At 41.2% G+C, this 13072-nt stretch overlaps 1 protein-coding gene across 1 annotated transcript; it reads right to left on the bottom strand.

Annotated features, from left to right (window-relative positions):
* Positions 1-2664: 2664 nt before the first annotated feature.
* LOC125941091 (zinc finger protein 513-like) lies at positions 2665-3120 on the bottom strand. Its single transcript, XM_049658024.1, has one exon. It carries the CDS (start codon positions 3118-3120, stop codon positions 2665-2667), a length of 456 nt encoding a protein of 151 aa, XP_049513981.1.
* Between the last annotated feature and the right edge of the window lie 9952 nt (positions 3121-13072).

The following is a 13072-nucleotide window of genomic DNA, read 5'->3' as shown; positions in this document are numbered from 1 at the left end:
GCAGCAGTGGTGGTGGTTCTGAATGTTCAGGCTCATGTGTCACTTCCACCAACCGATAATAATCTTTTCCGAGTTTCGGTACAAAACCTATCTTTTCTATCTTATTGATCGTGACGCATCCAAATGCAGTTAAAACATACAAATTCATGCAGAGGGTGCTCTATATGCTGTTTGTACCTGGGCTTTTTATTTGCCCGAAATGTTATTGCAGTTGGCTTTTAACAAAATTTCAGAAGCAAGTACAGCACCTCATCAATGAGTCCCGACTCGTGCACAAGAAACATGGATCCCACGACTTCATTTTCAAAGCCATAAACAGTGATATCTCGTGATTCCAAGAGAGGAATCATTCAACCCCCTTACTAAAGATGGCAGTGAAAGCTACCGTTTAAACAACATCCTAAAATGGCACTACAACATAAATGTCAGAACCATTCTCCAAGTGCTGTACAAGTTATCAAGGTTCGACAACAAGTCAGGAGCACTATCCAGAAAAATTTTTTATTTTCATTTTATAAAACAGCATTCAGAGATATCACATTAAAATCTTCAAATAATAAACACTTTCACATATATTGCTACGGTTTTGGTATTTCAGCTAACAAGCTTATCAGTGCTCATAGTAACTGCCACCTGTGTGTTACCCTCATTCTCAAAAATGACAAAATTCTAAAGAGTCTCAGTTTTTTTATGCACTGTTGGGCATGAATACAGCCCTGTCATGTTCAGCATCAGAACTCGATTTGCCAAGCAGTGACTGAAGTTGCACATGCTGACGTTGCCAACATACAAGCATGAAATCGGCTAATCTAATGACAGCCAATTGACCACAACTGGTAATATTAGGTGCACCAAGAAAACAATGGCCAGAACCATATTTTTGTACACAAGCTTGCTCTGTTCATGCTGGACCCATAATAATGTTTTCCTCGCTCATATTCTGACTGTTTTAACTTCTATTACGACACTTCATGTGCAAAATTTACAGGTGCTGGTTTGCTTCAACTGCTTTAGCTTTGAATTTGACAGTTGTTGACAGCTATACTTCTGGACACAAGCTTTTTTGAATGAGAATTCTTATTCAAGTATGAACAATATACCCTTTTGGGTGACGTTGCTTCTACTTTTAGGCAACGAAGATCATTTTTGAAAATTACAATAAAATGACCTGCTGAATTGACCTCATGCTATGCCACACCTTTTAATGACATTAAATATATATAAACAGCACTGTCTGAAAATAACAGCATTTAAGAATCTCAAGGCCCTGAACATTTAATATTATACTTAGCATTACAACATAGGCAGAGATCATGCAACAAATTATGCAGGGTCCATGCCACACTCAATAAGCTCTTGACCCAACATGACAATACTGGACCTCAGAATTCTTTACCCATCTGCCCATAAGTGGATGGGTGGCACCAAGCAGAGCTTGATCACAACCATATAAAATCTCAACCATTGTCATTCTGGACAATGTTCCTTCAGAAAAAAAAGAAAGTTCCAATGTACATTTACTAAATGCAGCAGCTCAACTATTTGTCTTTAGAGAGGTTCATTCGCCATGCAGTGCTACAGGTTTTAAGAAAGTGTTGAGGCTTTACCCGGGACACCTAAACTGACATAACTACACATCCAAATGTAAATCAATTGAGCACTCATGTAACAATATTTTTACCTTGCGCGCGAAAATTTTGGACACTTGCTTCCCCACCAATTACAGACCATTTATGATTTCATGTGTCAACACCAGAAAGGTAATGCTGCAAATCTGCATAACAATCATGTGACAAAATAAATATTCCCTCAGTTCCCTTGCTTATAAACAAGTGCGTGAAGACCACTTCAGCAAAGTTACTTCTGCACTTGCACCTGTTGGAGAACAGAAGCACTAACTCCCCTGAACTAGAATGCAAAGAGATCACAACACAGCCCATCTTAGAATCAGTACAGAGTTGCTGTACTGCTCTTACAGGGAAAATAGTTGTGGCAACGTCAAGCACCTTGTGCACCAAATAAACAGTGGTTGTGAGGTGAAGCAAGAATGAATGATCTGCAGAAGTCAGCATGACCACCCACCAGCAATAAGGGCATGCTTGACCCTCATCATCTAAGAGAGTCAAGCACGCCTGTCTGCAAACTAAAGCTTCAGTGACTGTAGTTATACTATATTTTAACAGCTAACACTGTTTAATACGCTGATGCACTGCTTAGTGCAGAGTCCTTTGCCATGCAATATGCTGAACCACAACACATACAAAAAAACATATGCAAAACACATACACAATACGGCCGAGTGAAAAAAATAAAAATGTGCTTATCAAAACTTCCCAATGAATGAAAGAAGAGACCAATTTTAGAGAAAGTTGGCACAGTGGCCAACAAAAAAAGGTGCTAGGGTGCGCCGTGGTGGTGAAGCTACCATTGCCAAGATGGTTTGCTACTTTTGTGTTGGTTCCTTGCAGTGTGTGGTTGCTTTTTCAATTATGCAACTGTGCTTGATGAATGCAAGCATTGCACAGAACCCTAATCGTGCAACTCTGCTCCCTCTTAAAGCATATAGACCCCAACTCTTAAGTACAAGCAAGGACCAGAGTTTTCTAGGACTCGATTTTGGCATCAGAATGAAGCATTTAAACAAACGCCTACTGCCACAGCTTTTCACATCTGCACATTTGCTTGCCGTTCACCGGGCTGGTCTTGTGGCAGCAACTGCACTCCACCGTGGCACAACTGTATGTGGCGCGTCAAGTTTATCTTCCAGGCAGATGCGTACGGGCATATGGTGCATTTGTGCTGCTTTTCACCCGTGTGGGTGCGCATGTGCGATGCCAAGTGGCTCTTCCTGGCACACGTGTAAGGGCACTGCTTGCACATGAAAGGCTTCTCGCCCGTGTGGGTGCGCACGTGAGTCACCAGGTCACACCTATCGGCCGTCACGTAAGGGCAGGAAGCGCACTTAAAGGGCTGTTCGCCAATGTGTGTAAGCCTGTGTATCTTCAGGTGCCCCTTCTGCATGAATTCGAGCGAGCAGGTGCGGACACTTGTAGACCTTATCTCCCACTTCTCGCCGCCTCCTGGGTGGGCAGTGGTCCTGGGTGGCTCTTGTTGCACCATGCATATAAGAGTCAAACTCTAGGAGTATGCTCGGGATCCCTCCTGACCCGTGCTCACTCATGCCTGTCCTCGAAAGTGCATCAAGTGACATCTGGGCCTGGTCCAAGCTGCAGCCATTGGCGTCAGATGCTGTGAACAGATAAGTTTGCACATTAAGTGTATGCATTCATTATAGGTAAACTTAAAAATACTGCGGGCCTTCTGCAGCTCTCAGGGTTGCCACAAATAAGTACAGTGAACCAAATTACCTAGTTGTCTATATAAAGATGGTTCAAAATTGTATACACAGATATGTCAACCTAGTAAGCTAGACTGCATGCAGCAAAGAGTTCCGCTCATTACTAGGTCTTTAAAAAATTAATTGACAACACTTCTGTTAGGTTTCATGCAGTGCTACAGTAGCAAAAACATCCAATATGCATAAATCAGCAATGACATGTCAACAAAAGGCATTAAAATATCCCTAATTAGGTACAAAGTGTGTTAATTATGCATCATGCCATTGCAATTACTTTTAGTTATGCTGTAAACATGTCAAGATTTAAGATTATTGTTACATAAATTGTCGTGAAAATCATCCATACTGAGTAAACCCATGGCTCAAGCTAACTGCAAACTGAAGTATCTGCCATGTCTAAGCATAATGAAGCTGCAAAAATGCTGTCCCTGACTAAGTAAACTGCTAGCACCTTCGTTTTCCAACACAATAAGCACTTAGGATGGCAATTTTTCATAAGAGTACACATTATGTTCTGAAACAAATTTTAATCATTTCTCTACTACTTCAACCGTGAATGTTGTTTTTGTTATTAAATGGAAACATCTTTCAATATAAATGGCATAAAGTCCACCCAGGTGACAGGGATGTTAAGTGAACTCATAAATTCAGCTTTGATCCATGGAGACACCACCAGGCTGTGCATAGTATAAAAAGTAAAGCTCCTAATCAGCGAATTCCTTGAACTGCAGAGGATAACAGGTTAGGAGATATTTCAATCTAGTTAATTTTACTTATCATCTACTTTGCTCATGCTAAAGTGCAAGTGTAATCGGCCCAAAGGATGCCAGTAAATGAAGTTCACTATGCTAGCACATAATACATTGAAGTAACAATAGGAAGTACTTAGAATATATATCTTACAGAACATCACCGCAATAAAGTACACAACAAGAAACTCTGGTGTACATTAGATGAGAGTAGCATTATCCAAGATATCACAAAGTTGTTTACAAAGGAGATGAAACTATTACATGCACACAAGGTGAATGACCAAAGATTGAGATTCCCGAGCAGAGAAATTATATGGTATAATGTTAAGGACTAGAAAACAGGTGTTAGAATTCCTGAAGAAAAAAGTTATGCTGCAATGCAGTCATTATTGAAATAGCTCTTAATCTATGCACCAATTAAAATCAATACAAAGCACCGTCATACAGTACAAGCAAGAAGAAAAAACAGCACTCTACATGTGGCAGTATAAAAAAAACAGTTTCTATCAACAAAAAATTGAAGGATGGGGCAATAATTTTTCTGTTGTCATACCATTACAAGAGCCATCAAGCATTCAGAAAAAAACATGGTTAAGAAAAATAAAAGTTGAAATGCAAACTTTTCACATATCAGTAAAAATGCTCTTCACTTTCACATTTCGTAGACTGGATGTTCAGTTTTAAAGTTTTACGGAATTTTTAAATATCGCCTGTGGCAGGTAGCATAATTCGGATGTTGAGCTGGGAATTTCAAACAGGCGGACATTAGTAGCACGAGAAATTAAAACACATTTTCAACTGATTAACAAAAATTGTCTAATGAACTTCTTAGTCAATTACTTTACAACACATATTGCAATTTACGAATTGTAGTTGGTGAGTTTGCAAGATGGATCCACTTGAAATGAATTTCCAGGATGAAAACAGTTTTGAGACATTATTTCCCAAAGTGTGGGATGAACTACATGGGCATTCCAGTTACTTTTGTGCTTTAATGTATAAAACAGCCAGTTTGGTAAAAAAGTAAGTGGAACAACAGTGCATTTTTACGGCGAGTTTGACTAGCACATATTTTGAAACTGGTGTCATCCTGGAACTTCATTTCAAGTGAATGTGTCTTGCAGGCTCACCGGCTACAATTCGTAAATTGCAACTTTTGTTGAATATTTGAATGTTTTGATTTCCCGTGCTACTAACTAATGTCCGAATCATCGAATAACCCAGCTTAATTATAACAATTATGCTACCTGCCACAGGCGATTCCTAAAACTTCCGTACAGCTTAATTGTGAACACCCTGTATATTACAGGAACATGAGAGATACACTTTGTCATAAATTCAGGAAGAAGACTTTATACAATGGCAGTTGATCCCGCACAGAGCAGCAGCCCCTGGGAAGACAAAATAAATGCAAGTAAAACACAAATTTTCACAATTCCTTCTTGTGAACAAAAGGAGCACTCACTCTGCTCAAAAGATGTGAATCATAATGCCATGCTGAATTACTACCTTCACTCAGCAGCAGCTACATCAAGAACGAACAGTGTGTGTGCTTTCACAACACTGGCAATGTCAAATGGCTCCAGCCTTGCTCTCCGCCCACACTTTTTACCCTAGCCAGTACCACGACAAATGTCCTTTCTGTGGTGGACACCCAAACCTCTACCATTCTACGTGGGAATGCTCCAAACCACTCGGCCTACCTAGAATACCCAACGCCTCCCCATCCCAGTGGCAAGCCGCTCTTTCCAGCACAGCCTTCGATGACTAGCGATACCTGATCGACCGCGCCAGCCGGATCACAGCAGCAAATGAGGCCCTGGACTGTGGGCTCTACCCTCTGGGACTTTGTTACAAAACACCAAATAAAGTTTTCTACTACTACTACTGCTACACTTAGAAATGCGTGCATCATGCCCATCTTTTTCAGCTGTAAACAAGTGAAGGACAAACTGCAATGACAGTGATATGGTGGATGCACACGTCAGTGAGAGGACAGTAGATGAATTGCACAGGTCCAAAGAGCACAGTGGGCACTCATTCTGCTTTACCATCTGCTGGTGCACAGGGTAACTTGATGAGAAAATAAATTTGATCATTACTGCCAACAGCTGTGTCACTAAACCATTGCTGGTCAATGATTTTAAAATAAAAAGAAACATGAAGTTGAGCTAGCAACGTAAATATTGTAATGAGTAGTCCAGTCTACAATGAGCAGAAGCCTGGAAAGCAAGGAACAAAGCAAAAACAAAACATAAGCTACCTCGAAATTCTTACACTTGCCACCTATTATATCGTGGATTTCAACAGTGTCCTTTCATGACGTAATAGTTCCACGAAAACCCGCTAGGTAGAGAGAAGTAATAAAAGAGAAAATGAGACATCCGCATTTGGGTGGATGTCCCATTTTCCCTTTAATTACTTCTCTCAACCTAGCGGATTCTCGCGGAACTATTACGTCATACACTTGCCTTGCTTCAAGTTGTTGACAAATTTGACTTTGCCCTGCCATCTGCTAGCCGCCTGATTAGCTCAGATGGTAGAGCGGCTGCGCTGGAAAGTGGTGGTCCTGGGTTCGAGTACCGGATCAGGACAAATTTTTCTTCAACTGCGAGGCTTTTCTTTCGAGGAACCCGTATGGGTTTCCTTTGTAGCAATTGCTACGTTTGGGCGGATGTCTCATTTTTACTTTTAGTATCCGTTCATGTAACAGTCTGGCAACACGGAAGCATACAAGGTCTTCAAAGGTAGGCAAAAAATATATATATAGCTAGCCAGCTTTCAGAAACTCAGCTGGCACAGGAACGACAAAATGCATAAAAATGCAGCAAGATGCACAATGTCACTCTTATGTCACTGATGCCACAATTTTTGTGCAACACTTCAGAAAAGCTTGTTTTTCTATTTCTCTGCTAATAACAAGCTGTTCCTTTTTTTTTTTGTCTCAAAGAAATGCAAATAGAGTTTTGAAAGAAAACTCTGTCAAACTATACTTATTTGATGTTTTTTAGTGGCTTTTTAATAATTGCAAATGAGCTCCTAATACACATGAAACAGATAAAGTGAGCAGATGTCTTTGCAATGCCAGCACCACAGCGGACGAAGTGGCAGAAGCTCCTCTCAATGCTCTCCCTAGGCCTGTGCAATGCATCAAAAACGTTGCTCCTAGCGCCTGTGCTAGGATGGCACGGAGCTTGAGCCAAGCATTACGAATTACCACCAAGTTTTAGTCACCCAGTACAGTGTACAACATTGCCTTAAAGGCCACTAGGGAGTTTTAGGTATTATACACCCAGTTAAGGGACCAAACTGCCAGCTGCAGAAAATATTTGAAAAAAAAATATAGAAAAGAACGGAAGCAAGGCTTGGTGCTTTGGATACACAAAGATGCTTGGGTACGTTATTTCTAAAACTCCCTGCTGTTGAGGATTTTGAGTCTCGCCCTGATGAGACCATGACACGCAAAATGACAGCTAGCAGCAAATGAGTTTAAGGCATACTGAAAATAAAAGAATTAGGTCAGCACATAGCCCCACTCACTCTCCAAGTATGTGATATCGAACATAGATTGTGACATCTCAATAGCTGTGCATGCATGCGTAACAGGTGACCTTGCACACACTCATTTAACAAAGTTACATTTATGTACCTCTCATCTCTGGCAAATGCATATCTGATGGTGGGATCGAACCTGTGTTCTAACGCAGCACTTCAATGCTCTGATTATTAAGCCACAATTGCCCGAAAGTTTTTCTCACAATTATGTTGCTCTTTCAACCGTATGGTGCATGTGTCCTGTGCCAGTTTCCTGCATTATTCCTTCGCGACTGCAAGTGCTTGGAGATGCTGTGTTAGACTGCACAGCATTCAGGATCGGCACACATTTTTCATCAGACAAGTACTAACAAAGTGTGTGAGGTCTATCTATAATCGTGAGGCTTATAGCGCATGAAAAGGACAAGGACGAAGGAAGAGGTGACACACACAGGTGCTAACTTGCAACAATATTTATTTCGAGAAAAGGACCCACACATATATACAACTTTTTCGCACACATCATCATACATGCGCCGTTTACAAAAATACCTTACACACCATTACGCAGGTAAGCTAACTCTTTGCGGGAAAGGGCAATAGATGGTTGTGAAAAACAGTTATCCCCGAGCCTATCAATCATTTCTGCTTCGATAATTTCACGAGTTAATGTTCCTCGTGCTCTTCCCACGATGGAGCAGTCTCTGTATGCTGGAGCACACGTCGGGCGGTTACCTTCATTAACATGTATAACATTAACATGGATAACTATATATGATGTACGCGAAAAAGTTGTATCTTTGTGTGGGTCCTTTTCTCGAAATAAATATTGTTGCAAGTTAGCGCCTGTGTGTGTCACATCTTCCTTCGTCCTTGTCTTCTTCCTGCGCTATAAGCCTCACGATGTCATACCAATAAGCCCAAATCACTGCATTACAGCTATCTATAATGCTATTGCATTAAAATACTGCACCCTGAAACTTTTACTCTGATGCTTGTTTGAACGAACCTGTTCAATAGTGGGGATGTCATTATACATTGGCTTCCTCTGTTCCTGCAGTTGCTGTGGCTGTCGCATGCGAGTGTAGCCCGAAGAAATGCATGCAGAACTATTTTTTAAGCGAGTCAAATCACTGCATTGCAGCTATCTATAATGCTATTGCATTAAAATACTGCACCCTGAAACTTTTACTATGATGCTTGTTTGAACGAACCTGTTCAATAGTGGGGATGTCATCATACATTGGCTTCCTCTGTTCCTGCAGTTGCTGTGGCTGTCGCATGCGAGTGTAGCCCCAATAAATGCATGCAGAACTATTTTTTTAAGCGAGATAGAAATCTGGGGACTGTGCCTAGGTACTACGGAGGAGTACAAGCGTTGCTCCGTTCGTCACTAACTGATGGCAATGCGAACCACATGAAAACCAGCGCTGAACCTCCACTGAAACAAGATCCCAACAGCCGATACAGAGTTCGAAATAGGGAAGCGTACAAAACAAATTCCTATTAACGTGTCATTATTCATTAGTCAGCGGCTGCTAAAGCGGCACCTACCTAAGCCCCCACCCCTGCAAAAAAGGGGGAAATGATAGCAAAATGCAGATTTAAAAAAATAAACATGCGACAGCATGCTGCACAAACGTGCACGTTTGTAGGTGGCAGACTCAAAAGCAGCCTGGGTTCTTGTCCCACAGAACAAGCACAGAAATGCAGAAGAGAAATGGCAGCAAGCCAATGCTGCACAGTTACAGCCATGCATACACATCAGGGGAGAGAAAATTAGCAGAGGAAGTAGGCTGGTGCAGGTATGCAAATTATGCTTAGGGTGTGCTTGCCGCAGCCACTCTAGGTTGCAATTACCATGGCATTAATGTAGTGCCAACTCAGTTGCAACATAGGAGAGCTGAACATTAGGGGGACAAAAGTGCACAGTAGAATGAGGGATGCTGAAGTGGGGGGATGGGGTATCGATTAGTTTTGATCACCTGGGGTTCTTTATTAAGTACTTAAAGCACAGTAGATAAGCGTTTTTGTATTCTGCCACCATCAAAATGCAGCCGCCATGGATGGGAGTCAAATCTGCATGCTCACCAGCGCAACGACAGCCACTGACCAACCACGGCAGGTGATAAGAAAGTTGGCACTCCTGTTTACCTCACACCATGGTTGCAAGCCCAAACATAGCTGCAATAGATGGCAACACATCTACCCTTCTGTGAGAGATCTTCAGGAAAGATTCACTTTTTGCAAAAGCCCTTCTCATGGGGACCTTCATTAAACACAGGCACACAATCCATACAGTGCTACCACAAATACAGAAGTGACTTGACGACAGCTCAAAGCTTGCAACACTAAAACTTCGCAGTAGCGACGATTTATACACTAGTTTTTCATTAACTACCCTGAAGTCTATATTATTACAAAGTGCTACAATAAACAAACATGGAGATGCAAATATACACATGAAATCGTACACAAGCACTATGGTTAATCCCAAGCTCTGTAAAACGCAATTGCTCATTCATACTTGCGCATTTAAAATGACAAAATTGAGCAACAGTGACCAAATAAATTAATACGGAAACTTGTGACCCAAGCATATGCCATGCAGCTCCTGAAAAAAAAAAGGGTCAATGGTTAATTACATCACAGCATAGCACACAATCTCTGCCATACTAGCAATTAGAAGTTCAAACAAAGCACATAGAATGTTAGACCCTTAGAGACAAAATCTAGTTAGTAGATGACAGTTTCAATCAGCAACAAGAAAAGACAATATGAAGAAATCGAGCATTTGCACTGAAATTCCACACAGCGGCAGTATTATTCATTACCATGCTTCGTTGCTAGAAGTGCAACAGAGATTCACTAGAGTTCTGGTCACATAGCTGATGCAACTTTTGTTACTAGCATGGTATCTTATGCAGCCTTTTGGCAGGAATCCTGCATGTGCACACCTTGAGACTGTGTTTACTATAAAGTAGGACTGACACACTTCCATTTCTAGTCTCTGACTGCTACAGAAAGAGGCTGAATGTAAAACTTCAGCAAGCCTCAAACTGTTGCAACTTGAGCCAATGAGCAGTAAAAACCAATCAAAACCACCATTATTTAAACAACACTGAGAATAACACGGCTGTCCAAGGAACAATGTACTCCCCATCACTGCATATTACATTTCTTAACACCTTCCTGTAATTTCTCGTGTGTATCATATTTGAAGGTTTTTTTTTTAATTCTATTTGTATCTTTAGCTTCTCTTTTTTTTAATCCCTTTCCTACTCATTCTATCTTTTCAACTTCATGTTTCCGTCCTCCTCTCTTGCGAAAATTTACAAACTTGAGAGATGATCACCCAACATCCAAAAATTTTGCAGCAGGCAAGACTTTGGGCATGGCACTGCTAAAAAAAAACATGCACAGTTCACTACCTTTCGGCAATGTGTGTTTTAACCCACCCGATCAGCCAATTACAATGAAGCAACATGAAGATAAAGGCAGTAATGTACATTTGAGCTCAAAATACTGAGCATTAATGACACACAACACCTACAAAACAGTTAGGCTGAAAACAAAACAGATTATCTTCCAGAACCAGCCCATGCCATTTGCTGCACAACATTCTCAGCTGTTTTTCTACAATACCAAGTGCTGTTTAGCAACTGGCTGCTAAAATTCTGAAAGAGGCAGGTTCACTGTCACACGCTGGCAAAGAAAAAGTAGGAAAACTGTTAGTAATTTTAAAGATTTGCCAACCATAAAACTTGAAAAACACAAAGCTGAAAAATAGCAAATACTGTTGGACTAGTAAAAATGTTAAATGTGTACTAAAGATTTCCAGACTTTCCTTTTTTTAGGAACTCTGCTTTATAGCTGCGGCAAAAATGAGCTGCACCACAGAAAAACAGATGTTTATGCAAGTTCTTTCATGAAATATTGATGCAGCAGTAGCCAGAATTTAGGCTGCCATTGTACACTGCTTCTATGAGTGAGCGAGAATAGCTAGGTCGAACTAACCGAGTAAGCCTGAAAAATCAAGCTCTGAAAAATCATTCAATGACTGTATTCGCATTATGTTTCAAACTCAATTTTGCTTTGAAATGGCCAGAAAGGAAAAATCATAAAATCACTGAAGTCTTTACGACAATCATAAACAAGGTCTGAAGGTCCAGAATTTTACAATAAAATCCCCTAATGTGAAAAGCAAAGCACTGACAGCAAATGGAGGTGCACCTCCGTCTAAATGCTGTTTCACTTCAAACGCCCCGAGACACTCTTGAAAGAATGTACCACACTAGCATTTAAGTGTCTTCCTCTTCAAGCTTCCGTTACTGTGGTTTGCTTCTCTCTTTGCTTTGCAGAACAAAAATACTTCTTCAAGGCGGCCCTGTGAAAGTGCAGCCTGTTACTTTCCTTCTAAACAAGCACATGGGTGGAATGATACTTAATCTTATGAGTAGGGATGGGCGAATAGTGAATTTGATGTTCGAAGCGAATAGTGATTTGGTAGAATAATTTCGAATCGAATAGTTTGAATAGTATATATTACATATTACAGTAAAACCTAGTTAATTCGAATTTCACGGGACTGAAAAAAAATGTCCGAATTAACCGAATGCCAAATTATCAGGGCATTCAGAAAAACAATAAGCAAATGCTTACTACGACAGCAACATTTTTTTAGTGCAATGGATGAGCAAATCCTTTTGCTATATTTCACAAAAGTAGTGCAGAAGCTGCAATTCTCGTCATCTTATGACTGACTAGCTCTTGCAGCGGCAATCGAGGCCTTGCTACTTCCTTCGCAGCACGGCCGCGGCGCGCGCCATCATTTGCGACATGCTTTGCACTACCGCGCACACATCCCGATTATTTTTTCGCCAGTAAGCAGACCGCCAACAGATCGCACATCCATTGCGATGTAGCTAAATTCCCTATATCGTAAAAGTACCGCCACCTACTCTTTCCTCCGCCATCTCCTCTCCTAAAGCGCTCATTTTTTTCTTTACTTTTTGCTTGTGAACGCAAGTCGATGGTGGCGCACCTAGAAAGTCCACGTTGAAGCTTTCAAGCCGGGCATGCGCCGCCGCTGCCAGCGGCAACTGTGGCTGCGCAGAGTAACATTCAACATGGCTCTGAGGCGGAAAAAGCGAAATATAAAGAAGTGAAAGTGCACGCTATCATCGTCCAATTGGAGATACAGGAGAGAGAGAAGTGGCTTTGGTCAAAGGATGGCGGTACTTTTCTCATATAGGGACTTTAGATGTAGCCAGTACTCTTCATCCTCGACAGCTTTGCACCGGGTCAAACCGAAACCACTGTTTGTCACAACCGTGGCCGCTATCGACACGATTATGAGCTGTGACTTTGCGGTGCTACGCTAGCACAAAAGCGCGCGCATCATGTTGTGAGCAATAACGCGTCATGC

Source organism: Dermacentor silvarum, chromosome 10, assembly GCF_013339745.2.
Source record: "Dermacentor silvarum isolate Dsil-2018 chromosome 10, BIME_Dsil_1.4, whole genome shotgun sequence".
NCBI lineage: Eukaryota > Metazoa > Arthropoda > Arachnida > Ixodida > Ixodidae > Dermacentor > Dermacentor silvarum.
This window is presented reverse-complemented; position numbering and strand designations above follow the sequence as displayed.